Genomic DNA, 25,502 nt, shown 5'->3' on the forward strand with positions numbered 1-25,502 from the left:
GTAACTTTTCAAACAATGAGGAGTCCTGTGGCACCTTAGGCTACATCTACACTGCAATGCTATTTTGGGATACCAGAAATATCCCAAAATAACTAATCTGTGTCTTTTGAGCAAGCCCGTTATTTCAAAATCTAATGAGCTTGCTATTCCAACATCCCTGTGAACATTGTTCCACAAGGAGTAAGGGACATTTTGGAATAGTGCCCTATTTTGAAATTAACTTGAAATAAGTTATGCAATTTGCATGATTCAAATTGCATAGCTTATTTTGAGATAGGGTGCAATGTAGATGCACCCTTGGAGACTAACAAAAATATATTTCCAGTATCCTGAGCTTTCATGGGCAAAGCCACTCAAAATCATCTAATCTGAAGAAGTGGGTTTTACCCACAAAAGCTCATGCTATAGATAGATAGATAGATAGATAGATAGATAGATAGATAGATATAGTCTCTAAGGTGCCATGAGACTACTTGTTTTTAATATTTCCTTTGTTTTTCGGGTGCCGTTTATGCAGTACCTTGAGCAGGGAGATCCTTGGTGAGTTTCCCTGTTGTTGGGTGAAGTAAGTATAAGAATTGTTTCGTTGTTTGTGGTAGCATAAGTCTCTTCAGTTAGCTCACACTGCTAGTGATTATGAGTAGTGATTAGGGGGTGTTTTGAGGATCTAACATCAAAATAGAAAGCTCTTAAATCTCCAAACAGTTTGAGCCAACATGTCAGCCATCTGTTACAAAGGAATATACAGGACCTCAGAACATGGATCACAAGTCTCTGCTCAGTTCCATCCTGTTTATTGCTTAAAGTTCTTAAATCTGCTTTATCTACCCAGAAGCACTCTCACACTTGGCCTTTACAAAAGAACCATTATCTCTTTAATTTCCTCAAATGTAATAAATTGTTGAGTTTTCTTATATATGCCTTCATAACTGCAATATTCTTTGACCTTTGCAGAGCTGGCCAAATAATAAACATGCAGAGGATTTACTTAGAATGCTGTTTATGTACACAAGAATCTCATCTGACTCCAATAACAGAATGTACTTTCATTGTAGTCAGGCAATATTGCATGGAGGTTTGTGCATACATAGATTTTATTCCCTACTGTCATTGACTTCTTGTGTGATCTTGGAGGAAGAGATGGATCCCCTCTGAGCTTAATTTCAAACTTGTGCATCAGCACAATATATAGTATTATTTGGTGGGCACATAAATTGTAAAGCATTTTGTGCCTTTTGTGGAAAGTGCTTTATGAGTACAATGCATTACTTATTTACTTGCTGCTGCTAACTGTTATAAATTCAGCTGGACCGTTCTAGTAATTCTATTCTAAATTACCAAAATTATTTTAGGTAGGTAGTGTCTTGTACTAGATTGGAATAATGTTTTTGTTACTTATTAAATAACATAGGGCAGTGCTATGCACCCTGTTGCTAAAATGAATAGCACCTTATTTCACAACCCATCCTGTTGAAATAATGGGCAACTCTTAAAAATGGATGACAAGCTGAAGTTACTGAGACCACTGGCTATTATGCTGATTAGTGTTGTCTAATTGTTTCCTTGTGCTCCTGTATGCTTATATCCACCAGTTGTCTCTTGTCTGAGATAGTCAGTGCCCCCAATATGGTAACAATCTTCAGTATTAAGATGGTGAGGCTGTTCTGCAATGCAAGAAGATGAGGTGCTGTTCAGCATAAGTTAGGATATCACGGTGGCCCATAGTGAAATGTATGTACTGAGAAACTGAAATTCAAGTGTCCAAACTTCTTGTTGTGGGTTTGGAGAATTAAGGTTTCCTTAAAAAGCAACCAATTACTGTGATGCTTCTTTCCTGAAAACATTGTTTTGCTGTGTAATACAGATGGGAGTGCTTTTTCTGACTCCAAGATCCATGCTTCCCTTATCCACCCCAACAGCCATGAAGGCAGATTGCCCCAGAAAGGAAAAGAAGCTATGATGGCTGTTCAATAGTAGGAAAGATTTGTGCAAGTTGGTCTCAACCCCGTAACAACTGTTAGAGACCCATATGTCAGGGAGATGATTGTGGTAAAGAGGGTTTTTTCCCCAAAAAACCAAAGAAACCATAATACAAACCAAACCAGCCTTCAGATCACGTAAACTCTCTATAAATATGGCACTTCTGTCATTACAACTTTTCTTAAATTAAAGGGCAAAAACCACAATTTATAACTGTTTCAAGTGCCGTTTAAAAAAAAAGTTGTTCTCTATGGAAACAAGTTGATCTCCTTTGAAATATAAACCAAATGTCTATTATTGAACCTCAAAACACATGCGGGAATTAATGAACAGGCATCTTAAATTCTTGCAAAGCTAGAATGTCACTGAGGCAAATTAAAGGATGAAAGCTCTTTCTTAGCTTCAGATCTTTTGGCTAAGAAGGCTCCAAAGCAGCTGCCCTCTGAGATTCAAAATTAAATTAGAAGAAATAATTGCTATAATCCCTTTGCCTAAAACAATCTTTGCCATTTACATAGGTTTTTCAACACAGTTTGTGTAACTTGCTGCTGCTGCCACCCCTGCTGTGTTCTTCTGTCATAATCCAATCGACTACAAGAAAAGCATGCTAATGTTTATAAAAATCCCATTGAAATGAACATCACTGGTTCCAATTTTTCCTTCCAAAGCTGAAGAACATAAAAATTCAGGTGTGTGTCTTAGTTTTTGGTTTTTGTTTTGTTTGTTTTTCTTCCCCCAGAGACGGTCCGGATCAGGAGAAAACTAATACATGGATTTGTTTTTGTTCCAATGGATGAAAATCTCACTTGTCAGTGTAAAGTAGCAAAGAGAAATATTCTGTGGTTTCATACATACAGAAGTGCTGATTCGTCAAGTAAATGATAGCTTGTCAGGTTCTAAGGATTTTGGCTGAGTCCTTTATCATTTTTAAAGGACCTCTCAAAGGATTAGCTCATTCTCATTCTTTTCTTGACTGTGGTTAGAACACACTTTAAATTCTGCTAAAACCATATAGAACATTCATTTAGACTATAATTATGTGCAGCTTTAGGCAAAAATGCAGTTATAAAATTAAATCATAATAATCCTATTGTAAATCTCATTTACACATAGAAATATGGCAAACTGTGCATATTATACAAGATATTTTGTTGCATGAGTAATTTAAAATAGAGTGGAAAGTACTTGAGAAAATGATTGGCTATAATAATGGAGCTTCAAAAGTTGGGGGAGGGCGATTGGGTTGTGGTTGGATTAAATTAAAAGTTTTATTATCATTGTTTGTTAATTGCCAATAACAATCAGAGGTCTATACCACTAGAATACTCAAGGAGATGACTGAGGAGCTATCTGAGTCATTAGCTATGATCTTTGAAAACTCATGGAAGACTGGAGATATTGACTGGAAAAGGGCAAATACAGTGCCAATACTGGTTGAACCTCCCTGGTCCGAGACTCTCTGGTCCAGCAATATCTGTGGTTTGGCAGGCATAGAGAGCACCAGCAGCAGAGGTTGCCCACAGCTGGCAGTCCACAGGGTCAGAGGCCTGTGGGCAGGGCTGGCAGTTGGGGGCAGGGAGCCCTGCTACCCAGAGGCATGGAGCCCTGCCACAGCCAGAGTGAGGTCAACCCAGAGAAACGGTCCAGAAGGAGGCTGGCACAGAGAGGAGCCCTGCTGGCCAGGGGTGCGGAGCCTGACTGGCTGGAGCAGGGCCAGCAGCCAAGGGCTGGGAGTCATGTGAGCTGGGGGCATGGATCCCTGCTGAGGCTGATGGTGGGGCTGGCATAGCTGAGCAGTAGCCAGGAGAGGAGCCTGTGCTAGGAGCAGGGAGCCCACTGGCCAGACTGGGGCTGGCAGCTCCAAAGAGGAACCCCACCAGGAGCAGCAGATCCCAGCAGAAAGTAGCACAGTGGCTGGGGTTGCAGCTAGGAGAGCCTTAGTCCTGACATCCCCTGCTCCAGCAAATTCCCTAGTTCAGGACCACTCAGATCCTGAGGGTGCTCAATCAAATAGGCCCAACCTGTATATAAAAAAGGAACTAGGGACAACGTGGGGAAATACAAACTAGTCAGCTTAGCTTCTGTACCCAGAAAGATAATGAAGCAAATAATTGAGAAATCAATTTGAAAACATCTAGAAAATAATGAGGCGATAAGTAACAGACAGCATGGATTTGTCAAGAACAAATTGTGTCAAACTAACCTGATAGCTTTCTTTGATCAGGTAATAAATCTTGTGGATAGGAAAGAAGCAGTCTATGTGATGTATCTTGCATTTAGTAAGGTTTTTAATACTGTCTTACATGACCTTCTCATAAACAAAGGAAATACAATGTAGATGGAGATAAGGTGAGTACATAGCTGGTTGGATAACCATTCTTGGAGGCTACATCTACACTGCAGGCTTTTTGCACAAGAACAAATGTTCTTGCACAAAAACGTGCTGAGCGTCTACACTGCATGTGCATTCTTGTGCAAGTAAATTTACAGTAAAGAGTCAGAACAGAGGGCTTCTTGTGCAAGAGTTATTCCTGTCCCCATGAGGAATAAGCCCTATTGCACAAGAAAGCAGTGTGGATGGGCTACAGGGGTTTCTTGCGCAACCCTCCCCCCCCATGGCTAAAATGGCCATCAGAGCTTTCTTGCGCAAGAGAGCATCCACACTGCCATGGATGCTCTTGCACAAAAGCACATGGCAGTGTGGACGCACTCTTGCGCAAGATTTTTTGCACAAGAACTCTTGCACAAAACAGTTCTTGCTCAAGAAGCCTGCAGTGTAGATGTAGCCAGAGAGTAGTAGTCAGTGGTTCTTAGTCATCCCACATCAAGTGGGACACAGCAGGAATCAGTTCTGGGTCCAGTTCTGTTCAATATCTTAATAATTTAGATAATGGCATAGAGAGCACACTTTTATAAAGCTTTCAGAGGGGTTGCAAGTGCTTTGGATGATAGGGTTATAATTCAAAATGATCTGGAGAAATGCACTGAAGCAAACAAGAAGATATTCAATATGAACAATAGTAAAGCACGCCACTTGGGAAGGTAGAATAAGTTGCACACACTCAAAATGGGAAATGACTACTAGGAAGGAGTAGTGTGGAAAGGGATCTGGAGAACATGGTGGAATACAAAGTAAATGTGAGTGTACAGTGTAACACTGCAAAAAGTAAACATCATTCTGGGATGTATTAGCAAGAGTGTTATCAGTAAGATTCAACAAATAATTTTTCCAATCTAATCAATGCTGATTTAGTCTTCAGCTGCAGCATTGTGTCCAGTTCTGGGCATCCCATTTCAGGAAAGATGTGGACAAAATGGAAAACATCCAGAGAGAAGCAACAAAAACAATTAAATATCTAGGAAACATGACCTATGCGGAAAGATTGAAAGAGCAGAGTTAGTTTAGTCTGGAAAAGAGAAGACTGAAAGGGGACATATGTACTTAAATATTATATTTGTTACAAGGAGCAGGGAGAAAAAATGTTCTTAAGCTCTGAAGTTTGGACAAAGAGCAATAGGCTTAAATCTTAGCAAGGAAGGTTTATGTTGGACTTCCTTTCAGAGTGATTAGCCACTGAAAATAATTGCTTAGGGAGATTGTGGAATATCCATAACGGAAGATTATTAAAAATAGGTTAGAAAAACTCCTGTCAGGGATGGTCTAGATAAAAAAAAAAAAAAGTCATGCTATGAGTGCAAGGGACTGAACTGGATGACCTCTTCAGGTACCTTCCAGGCATATGAATACAAGATTCTAGTCTTCAATTAAGACACACAATAAAAGACAATCCATACATTGAAGAGCTTTAATTTAATAATAATAAAAAAAGGTAACCCACCCTCTTTTCCCCCCATCAACCCCATGCAGTCAAGCCCCTTATCTCCCCCTTCCCAGGAGGCTTGTTGAGAGTGCTGAGTTTCCACCACTCTCTCCTCCTGCAGAGGGATGTTCTAAACTCCCCTCCCCTCTGACTCACCAGGCAATTAACTACTTACTCACTCATTGCCTCCCTAGACCCCCAGCCATTGATTGTCTCCTTATCTCCCTTTTTACCTGCTCTGGGAGCTTCTCAGTTTGTTGGCAGCTAGTTCCATTTAGCTGCTTGCTCAGTGAGAGCTCTTCCCCCTGCCAATCAGCTGTGCTCTGTACCTGCGCAGAAGCTTTGAACTTTTGAGCAGAGCGCAGAAAGCTGCTGTGCAGGTGTACAGTTTACAGGGAACCTTGGCAGTATCCAAGGAGGCCGGTGGCATGGGACCTCCCCTGATATGGCAAACTCCCTCATATAGCACCAGTCAGGTCCTGAAGGTGCCGGACAAGGGAGGTCCAACCTGTAACTGATTATTATAATGTATCTGTGTTCTTTCCAGAAAAATACATATTGATGCTCTCTGCCATTGTCCGGTGGTTTTCTCCTTGTTATATGTCCAGCAGCCCCCTTTCTAAGGTCTGAATTTGCCATCTCAGAGCAGGCTATTATAGGAATTGCTGTGTGCAATCCTTGCACATGTCTTTACATTGATGTCCCTCACACATTTTAAAAAGTATCTCTTTAGTGTCACATGGATGAAAATGCCCCATCGTTTCCGAATGAGAAACATCAACCATCTGAAGAAAAGTCTAAGCTTGTCAATATAGTAAGAGACCTGTTAAAAATTGACTCCTTCAGCCTAACATTAACGATTCCAAAGGAGAAAATCCCATTGTTCAGGTCTAATTTGCTTAAATCACCTGGCAAATTGTGGAATTTCCATTAGAACAAGATCAATGTAGATTTTGGTGTCTTTCTCTAAGGCCTGTTCTGCTTCCATTGAGAGCTACTTTATTGGGACTGTAGGTAGAGAGTCTGCTGCTATGAGTGCTTTCCCTGCTATGTGTTCAATGTGAAAAGAAAATTGCATCAGCCATAATCAGAATCTTAGATGAAAGGTCAGCCAGTGCTTTTGAATCAATAATGTCAACAAAGGTTTATGGTCTGTTTCTATGTTACAATTCAAGGCAGACACAGACATGCACTGGCTGAAGTGAGTGCTGGAGCTTCCGTTCTCATTTGGGCATACTGCTTCTTGGTTTCTGAAAGTCGTCTTCATATTATTGCAATAGGTCTCTGGTATGCTTCTTGTTGCCTTTTGGTGATCGTTGCTCTTGACTAATATGAACATACATCCACTGCTACTACTGTTGGATAGTTTACAAAATATTATGCCAAAACAGGTGGAAGTATTAGTACTTTATTTATTTTGACAACTGTGGTTTTGATGTGTGCTCTTCCAGAACCATCTATTATGATGATTGAGATCTATTAAAGGTTTTGTTAGATGAGGTAAATTTGATAGCAAGTTTCAGAAGGGTAGTTATGTTAGTTTCAGCAAAAACAACAAGGAGTCCGGTGGCATTTTAAAGATAACAAATTTATTAGGGTATTAGTGCATAAACTTTCAGCCTACAACTACTTCCTCAGATACTGAAGAGAAAAAGAAAGAACAGGGGAAAAAAGGATATACAGATGGGACTGTGATATCAGTGCTAATTAAATCAGAATGTCACAGTCCTATTTTTATATCCTCTTTTTTTCTTTCTGTCTCTCTTTTTCTTTTCAACATCTGAGGAAGTGAGTTGTCGTTCACAAAAGCTTATGCACTAGTTTTAATGTGCCACCAGGCTCCTTGTTAAATTTGATCAGGAATTCCCCAAATGAGGGAACTTTTCACTGCAGAGATATCTCTGTGTTCTGGTAAGGCAAATAAGGCCTTCAGTTTGTCTAAATGCAGCTGAATTCACTGCTAATTATGTGCCTTATAATTTAATTTGCTCCTTTCCAAATTCACATTTTCTAATTCAGTGAGGCCAGCTTTTTAGAAGCATCTTGAAATTTCAGGTACTGTAGTTGTTTGTCACATTCATTTTTATCTCTCTTATAAACCAATAAGTCATCTGTATGGCAAAGGATGCTAGGCAAACCAGACACAATCTAAGAGAAATTTTTCTGGAAATGTTCCTGTGCTACAGATCTGCAAATGGAAGATGGCCGGCAAGGTGATGGATGTAATTAATGATACACATTCTTTAGCAAGTAGATATCATGCAGGAACTTGCTATAGCATCTAATGTTGAGAATACTTTGGTGTCTGGAGTAAGATCATCAGTTGTGCTTGCTCAATACTTCTGATGCCCTAACATGCCAGCAAGTTTGCCCAATGGACCACCCTGCCTGTGTGACTTAAGAAGAGAATAGACCAATTCTTAAACATAGCACCAGGAAATCACTGACCGCTCAACACATGTACCCATGACTGTGCATCCCTGTGCTCATCTCTCCATGCCCTGCTCCTGCTTTGTTCTGCCACAACTGCATCTCAGACCCCACCTTGCATTCAGACTTGTTTGCATTTTGTTCCAGCCTTGTTTCTGCCTCAAAACCAGCATTTCCCTGACTCTGGTAATGTGGTTCCAACCCTTGGCTTTACCTCCTGACTCTGATCAAACCCTTGGGTTGTGTATTTGGAATCTGACCACTTATTATCCGATCCACTTACATTTGTCCTCCTGTAACTGAAATCGTGTCTGGTCAATCATGGAAAAAAATCATGTTATCTATATGTGCTTTTACTACGTTGTATAAGAGCCACAAAAATGCTGGTTTTTGGCACTGAGCACAGTGTGCAATCTTCTCCCCCATCCTCCCCACAAGTCTTCTCTCTGGAAAATAACCTAGTTAACTTACTATCTCTTTAATTTATCTTTGACATACCCTATCTAAAGCACGCACATGTGCTGTGGGGCAGTGGGAGCAAAAGGGAATTACTGATGGCATCAGTTTTATTTTATTCTCCCTGAATGCTTTCCTAGCCTCATGAAGACATCAATACATCTCCCTGATGACTTTTGTTTAAGCAATTAATCCTTAATATCTTTACTATGGATAGTCTTTTTATTGAGAGCAGCCTTTTTGTCTCTTCTCTGTTTTTCCCAATGTGGTGTTACTGTAGAATCTTGAGGTCTTCCTGGATCTTCATTCTGGGATCAATTATAATCATTTTGGGAATTGTGGTAACTCAAGGTTGTCTCAAAATCAACTTAAAATTCAAGGTTTTCACTGCGTAGAACCCTTCTTGAATAGCTTCTCTATGTTCTGTTGAATATATAGTCCCTAAAAGTATGGACTCAATTATTTGATAACACTACTTATTTGATTGTTTCCACAACTTTTGATCACCCCAAAGATTCTGATTTTTTTTCCTTTAGGCCTCAGTGGACCATCACGATCATCTAGTAGTCTAACCTCCTACACATTAAGTTTACCCTGTTGAAATTAAGTATCTTAATTGGGGACCTTTTTTTGTTTGTCCTTCCATTTACTTTAACTCATAATCACTCAAATCAAGCTTGTCTCCTACTACCAGGACCTCACTACTTTCTAATTAAAGCTATAATGGCACAATCTTTTCTTGATTCGTTGACTATTTAATAACAAAATCTGTTGCCTACCACATCCAGAAATATCTGGGCCCTACCATTATTAATAACACTTGTCCTCCTATCTATATCTGGAAAATTAGTCTCTCAAACCCCTGTAATGTTTATTACATTGAAAATATTAAAGATGTCTCCAACTACATTCAAATTAGATCTTGGAGGTCTATAGCAGATACCAGTGTTACCTTTCTCTGCCAAAGTGATTTTGATGCAAACAGATTCTGTTTTATCTATTCCATCATTTCTCATTTATTTACAGTTTAACTTGTCACTAATATACAATGCTACTTCAAGCCTTTACCTTTTATTTCCAGAAAAGCATATAACCTTCATTCTCTGTATTGCAATATATGCAAACTATTGCAAAATTCCATTTTGTGGCATCTGCTACATTTTTGCCTCTTTACCTTGACATTGTAGTCCTCTGTGGTTTGGTGTCTTCCTGTGTTTAAGTGAAGAATCTGATTGAAACCTATAAGATATGCATTAAGAGTGATTTGTGGTATTCCTAGAGCCCTGCACAAATACAAAAGTGTGGATCCACATCTCATCTGCATCTGCCAGAATCAATCTGTGATCCACTAGCTGTCTATTATGTGTATGTTCGTCCATGCCCCAAGAGCTAATGGGGGGAGAGGGAAAAGAAGAAATGAATGAACTGTACAGTGGGTCTTGCAGGGAAGAGGCAATGGGAGTGTGCCAAGGTAGGGTCTCAAGGAGATGGGTGTGGGGAGGGCATTACATTGAATGCTGTTCTCAGGGGCACATGAGCAATGGCTGCAGTAGTGCATGTTGCATCACGGCAGGGAAGAGTGGTCACAGCCCTGCCCACACCATTCCCCATGGCAAAGGGCAGGCCCTGCTGCCCAGGAGCCATAGGCTGGAGTACAGCCAGTGTTGCTGGGCCAGGCTGGGTCATGGGGGGGATGCTGCCCAAGCCTCTGGACAGGAAGCAGCATGGTGAGCAGTTGCTGGATAGCCCTGACTCTGGCCTGTCGCCCTACCACTAGCTGGTGGTGCTGAGGACACTGTACTCCCTGGGTTGCCCAAGCCAGAGGCCCCAGGCCAGGTACCACTGGTGAGCTGATCCCTGTATGATTATATCTACCTCTGATTGACTCTGCACAAGAAGGGATATGATTATGGATAATACTGATATGAAGCGGCTATCTGCAGATTTGCAGAGCTCTATGTATCCACACTTTGTGTTAGACAAGAGAGATTGTAGCACAGACCTGATTAAGGAGTTATGTGGGTGTACAATCTAAGGAAGGAATTATGACTCAAACTAATGATGACAGCATAGGCAAGTGTTTTAGCAATCAGGGATAAAAGAAAGGGTTGTGCATTTAATCCTCAGCAGTGGAAGAAACAACAAGATTTAGTTACTGTGGGGGGAGGTGGAGGATTAATTTTAAAATGACACTACAGTTGAAAACCCAAGATCCAGGTTATAAAAACATTTAGAATCAGATTATTGGGGTGCAAACCTGATCTTTTATAAAAGGTGTATTCAACTGTTGACATAAAATGCGTGTGTAAGCAGCCAAAGTCAGAACTATATAAACTAAACTTACCAAATCTGCTGTTCTCAAAATGTTTTTTGAAGAAAATAAAATTCATCAGTCAAAGTAAAATCCCATGCTGTCTGCCTGAGGATTCTTTTACTAGCATCCTTTTGAGAAATAATTCGGAGAACTTTTCCCAGTGGCTTCATCACTGTGAAGTTTGTATCACAAAGCTAGGAATGTTACAACAGTTTGAAAAGTAAAATGGGCATTTTAAGGCAAGTTTGTCAAAACTGGTAAGTAATAGAACTGAGAAGTCCTATAGGGATTAATTTTTGTGTTTCCCATTTAGGATTCTGTAATATTGCGTGCTATAAAAATGAAAGATGATTTAAAGAAACACTTCGCTATTTAAAATTGCTTAAAAATTCTTCTAGATGGTAGAAAGATGAAACAAACATGTCCACTTTGGAACTATAAAGTAATTACAACTCCAAAGCCAGGCCACAGAAGGTTCATTTTGGACACATTTTCTTAGCAATTCTCTGGGAAATAGTATACCCTCTGACTCCACCACCCCAACCAATGTTCACAATCATAATTGCTATGTATAGTATTAAATTATTTGTTTAAAATTGTTTTAAATGTGTACAGGATATGTACATACTGTCTGCTGAAAGAATTTTCCCTGAACCTAATAACCCCTTACTACTTTACATTAATTCTTATTGGAAATTGGAATAATTGGAATTATTTAACAATGCTTTAACATTAAAGTTATGTTCCTGAAAAATGTTACTACAATGTGAGTCGATACTGTATTTTATTTATTATTTGTATTGCAGTAGCACCTAGCAATTCTAGTCAGGGACTAGGAAGTCATTATAGTAGGTGTTATACAAAACCAAACCAAAAGAGGAAATCCCTTGTTCCATACAGCTTATAATCTAAACATAGGACAAGCCAAATGGTGGATATAGCACAAGACAGCTAATAGAACACAAAGAAACAGTGAGCTAACACTGGTCATGCTGATATATAGTCACCTCGGCACACCATTACTTCTCTGATGATTTCATATGGGACATGGCAGTTAAAAAGGTTGCTGGAAAATGGTCCTTGTTTCCAGTTAATACTTGAATCCCACGTGTATGTGAGAGACAGATGTGCATACTCTGTGTGTGTGTGTGTGTGCACGCGTGCGCATTTGAGAGAGAGAGAGAGAGAAGCAGAGATGTGCACTGAGCTCTTAAGTATGCCGACCCCATTTTGATTACACTGACCTTTTAAGTACTGTACTATAGATCAGGAAGTTCACACTCAACAATCTGTAGTTGTTTGTATCCTGCCTTATGGCAATGATGCCGGAGTGGAGGGGCTAAATTGGAGAGGACATTCTGACATCAGCACCCCTTTCCCCTTGCCTGCCCCCACATAGCAAGCAGGGGGATTCTGGGAACAGATTCAAGGTAGAGAGCAAGTGAAGCATGGCAGTGGCGTGTGGGGCAGCTGATCTGCTGCTGGCACCATACCCGTGGGTTATGCAAAGTTTTACATAACCCCCTCCTCCGCCATGGGCTATACTCGTCCACCTGTAATACAGGTTTTTTTATGGACAGGAAGACAAAACTGACTCTTACTTGAGAAAAGCAGCATATTTTAATTTAATAATAGAGGCAGTTATATTAAAATTCATTAGTTGACTGTACAACTAGTAAAAGAATAAAAACAATTTTAAAAAAACAGTCTTCGCATTCTCATTCACTCTGATATCTAGGATCAGTGCCAGCAGCATCCTCCTCAGTGTCTAAGTTCTCAAAACTATCAAAACTCTTGTCATAGTCATTGTCTTTAAAAAATCCATAAAATCCATAGCCAAGGCTAGGTCAGCTTCAGTGACAGTCGAGGTCTGTGGTGCAGAATCAGAATCGCTGTCATACTCTGAATCAGAGCTTGAAGAGTCAATGTCAGGAAGAATTTCACATTTATGGAACCCGTTACGAACAGTAGCTCTGTTTCCATTGTCCTTTGCAAATGCCACTACACACAATTGAAAATCGTCTGTGTAGGATTTGCACTTAGTCATGTTTAAAAAGTTTAAAACACAAGCTAAAACCATTAAAGGAATAAATGAATGGAAAAGCAGTGTGGTTCAAAGGGGTTATATATCAACGATAAGGGTTGTAGCCTACTTAGTGCTGTGTCATCAGCTGCAGCTCATTAACACTTGATTACAGGAGCTTTGCATTTACATTACCCACGGTCTATACATGGGCCTAGGGTATACAAGACTTTTTTTTACTCAATCAGGGAAAACCGCGGGTTATACACTGGTGTGGGTAATACTTGTGTGCAGGTTATATGTGCTAATTTACGGTAATTGTGTGATCCTCAGTACACTGCTTTGTGGCCCAAATTTGTTTCTTGGACTGCTCTAAGTCAGAAGGGGTGTCCTTCTAGTGTGCACTAGGTTTCTATGTACATCAAGATGGCCCATTACAGTCCCAAATGGACTGTATACCTCATTGTATAAATAAAAAAATGTAAATTCCAGCTGAGCAAAGGCAGACTGATAACACAAAACATTCTAGTAGAGTCTGGAGAGGAAGTCATAAAGAAACATTCTTATTTTTCTGGCAAATAGTCAAGCACTATTGTCTCTGAGTTGCCCTTTCATTGTATGATCATAGAATATGTATACACACAATAAAAATATATGCCAGCTGTAGCCTGTTTCACTTTAATTGGCTTCCTAAATGTCTGCTGCAATAACCTGTCATTGAGAGCTTTATTTAGATAGGAACTCTGTTTTTTTTTCCCGTCCATTCTTCAGATAGTCTGTTTTGCATGAGTGTCAACAATATTGTGAAGAAAAATTTGATATATTTTGGTAGCAATACCATTTTGAAGAAATTTGTATAGGATTTGTAGTGACAGTTCCCGTCTTCTCCCCACCTCCATCACTAACATCTTAACATCCAGGTGTAAATTCACACCATTGAATCCACTGATTACCAGTGGTAATTTTGCCTGTAGGATTCTAATGGCTCAATAAAATATGTAACAATGAGCAGATCAAGAGTGAGTTGAACACACACACTCTGTACTAATAGAGCTGAATATGTACTAATAGAGCTGGATAGACCAGGATCAGATGTACTGGATGGAGGGCTGGGGGGGAGGCAAGGGAAACAAAAGCCTTGACAGTGGAAATATTGTAGCAGCTCTGCCCATGTGTAAACTTCTGCAGTACAGTGGAGAGTGTATGTGGTTGAGGTGAAAGTCAGAACTTTAGGGGATGAACAAAATCTAAGAACAGGCTAATCTTTGTAGCCTACAGCTGGCTGTCCCACCCCAAATCACTGAGTTTCAGTACCTGGCCTTTCTCCTACTCCTATCCCTTTGCTCACCCTATTGCAGCATATGGAAATTTGCCTTTTTAGAGGATTTCAAGATTTTCATGTTTGTCTTTATTCCAATTAGGAGTTAAGCCAAAAAAGTTTTGAAATGCTCTTGGAAAGAATTTTGAAAACAAAATCATTTGCAGTCAGTAGAAACTTTTCATATTAATTTTGCTTTTTAATTGTATTTCTTGTTATATAATGTAAAGAAAACTTTAAACAAGCCGTTTTAGAATGAAAATTTGAAGCATTCCATCTGCAAATGTCAAGCCAGCACAATTTCAGTGTTGTCAAAGCCTTTTCCTCTTTTCCCTCTTCCAAAATGAAGTTTTAGCAAAATCAATATGATTTTGTGAAGTGTTCTGGCTTTCCCAAAATTGTATTTCCCATGGAAAATAGTTCCATTTGAAGCTTTTCTGACCATACTTAATAATAATCTTTATGAGCATGATCACAATCACTCACTTAATGTACTTTCAGAAAGAAGTTACCTCTCATTTCAGAAGTCCGGGATGGCAAGCATCCCTCTTTGATTGCTATTGTAACTGAATTTTATGACATCCAATACAGATGGAGATAAACCGAACACACAGCTGAAGAAGTAAAAGGAAAAGAAAAAAAGTAGGATTTAGAGTGTGGTACCAATAACTCACTACACATAGGACTGACAATGAATCCCTATTTATGCTCATTGTAGGGAGCGGAAAAAAATGCTTTAAAATAAATAAACCCACACAGCTTGAAGGGTACTCTTCTAAAAAGTATGGTTTCAAAAAGTAAATTAAAAAAAAAAAACCAAGTTACTATTGATCCTTTAATTTTTTTTTCAAATAATAGGCATAAGTAGGAATCTGAGTATGGATAGGCATTTGAAGGAAATCCTCATATACATGGATTTACAAAAGGATTGCCCACTGAATGCACATGGGGGTTCTGTAGGACCAGGGCTATAAATATCATGTGAGCTATCATTGGTACTATGAAGGCATTTTATAATTGTTTGTGTTTAATTTTGGCTGTTGGGATTTTGTTCAGAACTGTTTAATGGGAATAAAGGAAATTTCCTTGCTCTTTACTGATGATGCTAAACTCCTTCCTTTTAGTTAAACATACTACATGACCTACATCAAAATGAAGTGGAAAGGAATTTTGAAAATATAGAGGATGAAACTGGTGCCCAAACTAATATGGACAGAAAAATACATGAATTAAGAGCAGCGGTAATGTTTTTCAAGTCATCTCTATCCTCTCGTATACGGTATCTCCCTCTCTGTCTCTGTCTCTGTCTCTGTCTCTGTCTCTGTATGTGTATATATAAAAATAGTATGTTTTATGAAGTTTTAGTTTGTAACTCTATATATATTTGGAAAATTTAATGATGTGTACAAACTCCTGTTGTTGTCAATCTATCCTACACACACACACACACACAAAAAATAAATCTTTAATAGCAGACAGGCAAGGAAAAATATAGGAAGGGAAAATTTACTGATTTGTTGGCATTTAACATTGTGCAATGATATCAGCCTGCAGCAGACTAAGAAACATTTGAATGGTGCAGAAAAGAAGAAATATTTCATTTTCAGAGATGCCTGAGTTCAAATGTTTGCCTCGTGAGTAAAAACTCATTAGGAAGTTCAATTTGTGCCTGGGTTTGGTGTCTCAAGATATTGTCAAATCTACTGACATATATCATGCATTAAGTATAGCATTACATGGACTTGATGATGTTCTTGGAAGACACTCTCACAGTAAAAAAACAGAATAAATTTACTTTTATTTCTTTTATTGAATGGATGTGTGAGATCCTTGTCAAATAAAAATGTGGCAAAAATCTGTCTCCTGCACACAGAAGGTGTCATGGATTCTGGAACTCTTTTTGTAATTTTTATCTTAGAAAGAAGTAATCAAGAGATGTCTATCAATACAGTGCTAATCATTGCACAGAACTGCCAACTATCATTCATGCTGAGTTACGCTTATGCCTATAGACCATTGTCATGCCTAATGTGACAGCAGCACTGCTGGAATTTCACAGGCAAACAGCAACAGTTGCCCTGCCATTGGTCCTTTCAGACCCTGAGATCTTCTGCCATGCTCACTTAGCTCTCACAGCCAGAACAGAATAACAACCAGGGAAAATGAGGCAGGGGGGAAGCAAATAAATGATATGACTTTAAACATCTCAGGTAGCCAAGCCCAGCCACTTCTGTATCTCCTCTCCAGTTTCTTCTTCTACATAGGAATAAAGACCCTGTACGAAAGAGGCTTCCTATTCAATGCCTTTAGGAAGCATGGTGCCTAGGTTAATGCTTCCCACACACATTTGTTCCCTGTTGGTGGCTGGCTGAAGGGATTTTTATTACCTGAAAACATATCTGACACTGCTTTTTATAAAGTGGTGGTGAGATGGCAATGTGAGTTTCTGTCAATGATAAGAAACATCACATGTGGAACAGCTGTGAACAACTTAGCTATGATTGGCTGAAGTTTAAGAATGGCTACTGGCAATTAGAATAGAACTGAGTAATCTTTGACATAAGTCAGTGTTTCCCAACCAGGGTTCCGTGGAACCCTGGGATTCCGCAGACCATCCTCAAGGGTTCCCTAGTTTGAACTACCTGTTATTCCTCCTGCAATGAAGTGTAACAGTTAATCCGGACTACGGACTTAGTTCGGATTAACTTTTGACTGCCACGTGTAGCTGCGGGCAGTCAGTTCCAATTAAAGGGATTTAAAAATGGCACCTGCCCGGGAACATGCAAATGAAGCCTGGGATATTTAAATCCCGGGCTTCATTTGCAAGTTCAAATGCCTACATTAGCCACCCTAGTTCGAACTAGGAGGCTAGTGTAGACATACTCTGAGAGAGTCTGATGTCAGTTTTGTGTGCATTGATTCTTTGGCGAACTGTCTGAGAAGTTTGTCCAATGTACATAGCAGATGGACACTTTAGGCACATGATGGCATAAATTATATTTCTGGATGAACAGGAATATGTGTTCTTGATCTTGTAATAGGCATGGTTAGGTCCAATAATGGTGGCATCAGGGTTTGTTGCAAGGGAAAGTTCCAGGGTTGTTATTAGTGTGGTATGTCCTGTAGTTGTAGGCAAGAATCATCGTGAGGTTAGGTGGTTGTCTATAGGGGTATGTCTACACTACCCCGCTAGTTCGAACTAGGAGGGTAATGTAGGCATACCGCACTTGCAAATGAAGCCCGGGATTTGAATTTCCCTGGCTTCATTTGCATAAGCGGGGAGCCGCCATTTTTAAAACCCCACTGGTTCGAACCCCGTGCAGCGTGGCTACACGGAGCACGAACTAGGTAGTTCGAACTAGGCTTCCTAGTTCGAACTACCGTTACTCCTCATTTCACGAGCGTCTATACTCTTTCAAAGTACTTCAAAGTAGGAATAAGATCCTCCGGAAAAGGGCGCTTTTTCCGGAGGATCGGGGCCAGTGTAGATGCTCTTTTCCGGCTTTTCTAAAAGCCGGAAAAAAGCGGTGGACATTTTTATTTAAATGCCGCGGGGGATATTTAAATCCCCCACGCATTTCCCTATTGCGATTTCAAAAATTACCATGCCCCTTCCGGAAAAGGGGCCAATGTAGACGAGCCCCTTGTGTTTCACAGGTGGAAATATGTCTTTCCCTTCCCCACCAAAGGGTATGTCTACACTTGCTCCCTAGTTCAAGCTAGGAATGCAAATGTAGGCGACCAAAATTGCTAACGAAGCGGGGATTTAAATATCCTGTGCTTCATTAGCATGATCTCACCGGTGCGTTACTCAACTCAACAGCTGATTTGAACCAGGAAGTGCGCACCGGGAAGCGTTAGTTGGAACCAAACTCCTTGGTTCGAACTAATGTTACTCCTCAAAAAAATGGCTTGCAGATTATGCAAAGACAAATGACATTAGAAATGACAGGGGGAGGGGGAGGAGGAGACAGGAGTGTGTGGAAGTTGCCAATCGTCTCTGGGAGTGGGGGCCAACAGCACTTTAGCTGCCTTGTTTCACAGCCCCATATGATGAAACAGGTAAGACATCCAACAACTGATGTAAAGGCTGTAGCTTGTTTTCTGTAAGAAGTAGTTATACATATGGACGAAAGGAAAAGAGCTTCATCCTGGACTGTTTGGATTTTAATAGGGCAGAATAGTAATACAAGAGGACAGAGTTAATCTGCCGTTTTGAGAAAATGGCAGATTACTTCCTCTCTGCTATCATTTGGAATTATAGACTATAACTTTCCTGTATGTACATTTTTACCTGCTTTAATCACTGAGTACTCGTAATTCCTTATAGTTAGTTTACTGCAGTACCAGCTGTCAGTGTTGTCTTTGGTATGCAATCTACAATGCAAATCGACTGGTCGTAAGGGACTGAGTGTATCTTAGGGTGACTTGTGATTTTTGGTGTAAGTTACCATTTATCACTAAGTCCATTATGCCTGGATGGCAAGATAGCATGGAATGTCTAGGGGACTGTCTGTAACTCTGTTAGAAGATTGTTGTTGTGCTGGATTGTCTGGATTAGTGAAATCTAAATATAGAACATATAACCAGTGCAGGGTGTTTGCCCTGCCTTTGCCAGTCTTCCCAAAGGTAGGCATTGATGGTCATGGTCACTCCTGACAGCCTGAAGGTCCATTTCCTGAATTCCCTTGTTTCCTGGACATCCCCACTCAGGAGAGCTTTTCCCAACTCCTCTCTGTAGTTTTCAAGCAAAGCCCAAGCAGACCCACTTCACTCCTCTTGTCCCTGATAGCAGCCAGGAGCCAGGCCTCTTGCTATTGGCATGACTCCAGCTAGGATGCCATGCTACAATCGCAACCTCTAAACAGAATGATAGGCTGAGAATTTTCCAAATATTGTCCTGGGCTCACTTCCTTTCTCTCAGAAGCTGCCTCTATTGTTCCCTGGATCTCTGTCAGTAGTAAAAACCCAGGAAAGGTGTAACCTGGTCTCTGAGACCTCCTTTTCTAGTCTTAAAGGGCCAGTGTACTCTATTAAATTTCCCTGTGCCACATACCTTTATGTGACAGTCTAGTTCAGTGGCTTGCCTATGGCTGCAATTGATCTACCCTCTATTTCCCCTCACTACTTTGGTCCTACTACTCAAAAGCAAAACATAATTCATTTGGTAGGAAAATGATTTGGGAAGATAAAACTCATCTTTTGGGGGGGAATGTGGTGAAATTATATAGCATAATATTGTGGTTTTCAGTTGTCATAAAAATTGTTACTAAAATAATGGAATAAAGAGCGATACTGGATTTATGGCTTCTTACAATAATCGATAACCAACTTCTTACCTCCCTAGGACTAGAGAGGCAATTAAAGGGCCACTTCCCCCTGAATGGTCCCTTGAATTATAAACAATCTGTTCTACCTTGTATTTACCAACGACTCTGAGTACATTTTCCAGATCTGAAGAACAGCTTAGAAGGACAGAATTTTGTCCTATGAAACTTATTTTCCCATGCACTTTGTCTCTCTAATTATCATAATGGCATTCAGAGGCTGCACGGTTCATCTGTTGTTTCCTATCCTTTTTGTATTTTAAGTTTTATTCTAAGACACTCTAATGTATTTTTTCTTCTAAACACATGCGTCAAGATATCTCTTTCCGTGGAAATTCTCTGGAAAAATAATGGTAAATATTTTTTTCCCCTTGTATGGAAAAGCTTTCTAGTAGAGTGCTTCTCAAACAATCGAAATGCCGATTCTTATGGTACATCTTCCTGATACAGCACAGTTACAACATGTAGCTCTAAAGTCAATTTAACTGCTACAAGGTGGATCATCCCAGGGAAAAGCTCAGGTTCCATTCATGTAGATGTGATATGAGCTGGTCTCTGAAATCTCCTTGAAAAGGGCCAGGAAGGCAACAAGCCAGTCCCTGTCAGCAAAAGGTTAAGAAACACTGCCCTCGCGGATGTCATAGCAGAGTGACTGAGAACAGGTCCTGTCAGAAAAATAGGAGGGTTAGAGGAGTGAAATGGGGCCTACCTGTCTCACTGAAATTAGTAAAGAGCCAATCTGAAGAGGCCTATGGAACAAGTGACTTTTTAAAAAGAATTTTGCCTCAGTTATATGATCTTTCCTTTCCCCCCCAAAACAAATGTAGCTCACAAATGGAAAACAGGAATAGGTGAATTAGTGCAGATAAAGCAAGACCCAGTCAAACTCCTTGTTCAAAAGTAACTCTAAACCTAAACCTTTTTCTGGTTTTCAGATAGTTTCTGGTTAATTCTTAACGTTATCTGGGGCTACTGCATTTAATTTTCCCTGGAAAATGAAGCACTAAATAAGAGTAGCTGTTTTTATGGCACTTGCAGCTACTCTGAAAGCTGGTCTGGATGGTTTATGACAGAGCATAGTCTTGCAAAAATTTCATCCCAAAGAGATATGAAAGGGATAATCACTATTTCAGCTTTGGGTTGATCTTCTTAACTTAATTCCAGACCTTTCTGATTTTTCCTTAATTCTGCATTTTACCTGTCTATTGTCTAAAAGTGACATAAAGAATTCTGATGGATTCAAAAGGTGAATTAGGCTGTGTATGCAAATATTTTACTTGAAGTTCTCACTAAGAATATAAATCCCATATTTGTTTCCAATATTTTTTATATATATATATATATATATATATATTGTTTTATCATAGCATGTAGAAGGCTCAGCCATTAGACACACTAGTCTAAGCATTATAACAGTACAGCAAAAAGATAGTGCCCACTCTGGGAAACTTTCAATCTAAAGAGACAAATGATGGCTCTAAATAGACAGAAGTGTTGGGGTGGGGGGGAGGGGAGAGGTAGAAGGCAAAGGAAAAAATGTAAAAAAATTTGTTGCCATGATAGACACTTGTCTCTGAAAACTAAACGTCTAAATGTTGTCAAGTTTTTTGAAAAAGCTACAAGTTTTGAGGAGGATTATAGGAAATGGTTGAAGAAGAAAAGTGAAATAGTTTTGCAGTGGTCTGGGGGAAGCATCTTCCACACATGGGAAGCAGCAGGAGAGAAAGTGCAAAGTAGTAGATAATACTGACATCATTGTCTGACTGAGGCAAGCATTGTCATGACAACTCGGTGGTAGTGACTGAGAGGTAAGTAGCATGGGAATTAGCCTTGAATATGCAGATTATGTTTGATGAAGGGAAAGCCCATGCAAGGAGTGACATGGACAAAGTGACTGCAGTATTGTGAAGGAATATGAGTGTCGCAAGATTACATTTGTCAAGGCCAAGGAGGAATGGGGTTTCAGTAACTGAGAAGTGAGATTATAGTGTTGGTGCACAGGGATTGAGAAAGGACATAGTGAAAAGGTTTCAGAGGGGTAGCCATGTTAGTCTGTAATTGAAAAAACTTAAAAACCAATGAACAGTCCTGCAGCACCTTAGAGACTGACAAAAAGTGTAGATGGTATCATGAGCTTTCGTGGGCACAATCCACCTGCCCAGATGAATGGGGTCAGGATCCAAATAAATACCAGAGTAAGAGAAGAGATGGGGAAGGAAAGGAAAGGAAAGGAGGAAAAACTTAGAAAAGAATAGTCAATTAGAGTGACAATGTATAAATGAAGCAGATAGAGTGGGTTCTAAGTACTCTTATGTACCCAGTGTTTGGCTTTTTATGTCATTAGGATGTAGAATGTAGCAGGTAATCCTATTAAAGTCTTTGTTTAAACCTCCATTGTAGGTATCAAACCTGTAAATGAAATTAAGTTCTGCAGCTTCCCTTTCAACCTGTTTTTTTAAATTGGCTTGTAATAATATGGAAACTTTGAGATCCATTAGTGAATGCCCAGAGAAGTTAAAATGTCCCTCAACAGGTTTCTGTGTGTTAGCTTTTTGAATACCTCATTTGTGTCCATTAATCCTTTGTCATAGAGACTGTCCAATTTGGCCAATATACATGACAGAATGACATTGCTGGCCCTTGTGAGAAGGGTTTGAGTGGTGGTAAAATTAATATTTCAAAGAGCATTCTTGAATCATGCTTTTCCTATGTGTATTTCTTTATTTCATATTTCAAGAAGGGGGTAATATGATATGGCATCTTCTGAATCCTCTCTTTCTACTTTTGTGGACTATATACTAAAATGTAATTGCCAACAGAGCATGACCAGGTGTCACTTTGATGGCATTTAAGCAGCAATACATCACTACTGTTGTGAGGAATCAGTTAGACATTCTGGTTTGTTTAATTCCAGGTCTGGTCTAATAAGTGAAACTAGCTTATAAGATAAATAGATGAAATCATATCGATTGTTTCAGAAAAGAAAAGAAAAGAAAAGAAAAGAAAAGAAAAGAAAAGAAAAGAAAAGAAAAGAAAAGAAAAGAAAAGAGTCTTGAAGCATACAGGAAGATTTATATGATCTGAAGAGAAACTATTATAGAACTGTGTAGTCCCAAGCAATCCATAGAATGCATAGTGTTGCAGATTGACAAAGCTAGTCAGACAAATGGAGTTGATAGTAAATGTTAGTGCTGATAAATGATAGTGTTGATCTGGTGCTGCTGTGTGAACCATAAACAGTGAAAAAGAAGTGCTCAGTACAAGTGGTATTCACCTACCTCATTGCCAAATGTAATTACAAGTAGCCAAACAGTTTTCCTCGCAGATTTCATTTTAACATCTTTCCCCAGAACTAGTTGCACATCAATAAGCCCTTGTGCCTCCTCAAACCCAAAATATTCCAGTCCAGGACAATGAGACAGTGTGGAAGGCTCATACATTTCTGTTACGACAGTATGATTTATTTAAATAACACACATTACCTATGGAGCATTAACTCCTTTCAATTCATGAATTTAAATGAAAACTGCCTTTTCAGTTTGCTATTAATCAAAACTGATTACAAATATGAATTACAAATATACTGGTGTCTGTAAGCTAAATACTGAACCTGAATTCATAAACATAGCTTTAAACTGAGGTATTTTAAAAATGTCCAGTTCTAAATACCAGGAAGAAGAAAACTTGTGCATCACAAGTATTACCTGCTCCATATCACTCTTGTCAATGACATTTTTAAATGTTATGCTTGTGCACCAGTCATCTGATGAAGTGGGCTGTGCCCACGAAAGCTCATGATACCATCTACATGATTTGTTAGGTGCTTCTAGTGTATTTGTTGTTTTTTAAGTATTACCTATTTACATGGTTTAACCTAAGCCATGCTTCCTCCTTCCGCTTTATAATAAGATAAACATTGTACTCCTCTATTTACAAATGCAAGGCATATAGTGAGTATTTTTCCACTGGAACAATTAGTATAGAAAAATAATGCAACCAGTAAATCTCCTTGGGGACTTGTAAACATATGTATTATTTGTACTATGATTAATAAATGCTTTTGTATCACAAGTACCCTTGGTAATACATATATCACTTTCATATAAATATGTCCTGTCTTCTTCAGCATTACTTCTAATTTTGGTTGTTCTGTATTTAAGTGGAAAGGAAAAGTCTTATAATCAGACCACAAGATTGGAGGAGAGAAGTTTTATTCCTATTCTGAGCTGAACCAGAGATGAGGAAGCCATTTAATTTCTCTGTTTCGTTTCCCCCATCTGTTAAATTAGGTTAGTGCCAACCCAACGAGCAAGATTGTCAGGATTCATTCTTAAAAACAATTTGAGACTATTGCATGGAAGGGAGCATACAGAATAGATGCCAGGGATTGCCTTTTATTGTGTTGGAATGTTCCAACAGAACAAAAATCCAATTAAGAATTCCCAGTGCTCTGGAGGTTACTTGGAAAATGAGCAATATTGAAACAGGAAGGAGCTGATATATAAGTAATAAATTGGATGTTATTCAATTGCCTGTCAATGACTGATTATATCTTAATGAGACTTTGTGATGGCGTCTAAGGTCCTTTGGGTATTAGGTGTATAAAAAGTATTCTCACAAGTTGAAGACATTCTTAGGTGCTGTTGTTTTGTTTTGTACAACAAGAAAGGTGATTAGATATGTACAAATATTTTAACAGATTTCATATTGGGAGATCAACACATCAATATCTGGTAGCTTTCTACCAAAGACTTTGTTGTGTTAATCAGTAACACATAATAGTAGCACAATGTGAAGTTTGCCATCATGGCAGCTATGAACTGAGAGTTCCCAGGAATGTAGATAAGTAAATATATCATATAGATCAAAGCTTCATTTGGAAGTTTCCTTTCTGTCTAATTGTTTGACTCAAGTTCAATCTTGGATAGTTTTTTAACTTGCTCTACTTGAATCCAGCCAAGAATGAATTGGTATTGATTAGTATAAGACATCAATGCAGAAATAAGAATTTCTTTACTTGGAGTTCAAGATAGCTCTTTAGGAAGATGGTTCTGTTAGGACTCTGAGTGTAGCTCTACATTGTAATTAAAAACCCAGGGGTGGCCTGTGCCAGCTGACTCAGATTTGTGGGGATGTTTCAGTGTGGTGTAGATGATCAGGCTGTGGGACCCTGCAGCATGGGAGGTTCTTTGAATGTGTGCTTTGGTGCAGTCCCACCATGAAACAGCCCCTCTGCACACATAATCTTAGGGTCATCTGCATCTACATGTTGCTGTTCTCACTGTAATGTTCTTGGTTAACATTTATTTTAAAAAGCAAGATACCTTTTATTTGTTAGTAAGCCGATGATACCTAAATATTCATAACTTCAGACCTTCTCATGACAATCTCTTTGAATTTTATTCAAAGCAATCTCAGATAGTTGGCTACTGGAGTTATGGGGATGTCCAACTTTCTTGCTTCATAAGCATTTGACAGAGGTTTAGACTGCTTTTAATTCATATGACTGCATTTCCCACCATCACCTGGAATAGGCTATGTCTACACTTCAGAGGGTTTTTTTTTTTCAGAAAAATGGCTGTTTTTTTAAAAAAAACTTCACTTATGTCACACTGCAATCACGTTCTTTAAAAAAAAAATCATAAGAACAGAGGGTTTTTTCTGACATTGGTAAACCTCTATTTATGAGGAAGAAGCCTTTTTCTGAAAGAGCTCTTTCGGAAAAAGGCATGTGTGGAAGAGGGAGTTCTTTTGAAAGAAAAGGAAAGAGGAAAAAGCATGGGTGCCCTGGTGGCCACTCCGTCCATAGTAATCTCAGCTGAAATGAGAGATA

The 25,502-nt window shown here is 39.2% G+C and overlaps 1 protein-coding gene across 5 annotated transcripts in view; it reads left to right on the top strand.

The window, feature by feature from the left end:
- The window catches only part of CCDC102B (coiled-coil domain containing 102B), a 333,694-nt gene that overhangs the window by 66,059 nt on the left and 242,133 nt on the right, over nt 1–25,502 (top strand). For 4 of the 5 annotated variants that reach the window (XM_006121423.4, XM_075921037.1, XM_075921040.1 and 1 more), the window contains one exon: nt 15,467–15,583. The exons of the other annotated variant lie outside the window; for it this stretch is intronic. In XM_006121423.4, the coding sequence (XP_006121485.2) occupies nt 15,467–15,583 (117 nt within the window). The remainder of the gene's footprint in view (nt 1–15,466; nt 15,584–25,502) is intronic. 5 annotated transcript variants of the gene reach the window in all.

Source organism: Pelodiscus sinensis, chromosome 2 (genome assembly GCF_049634645.1).
Source record: "Pelodiscus sinensis isolate JC-2024 chromosome 2, ASM4963464v1, whole genome shotgun sequence".
Lineage (NCBI taxonomy): Eukaryota > Metazoa > Chordata > Testudines > Trionychidae > Pelodiscus > Pelodiscus sinensis.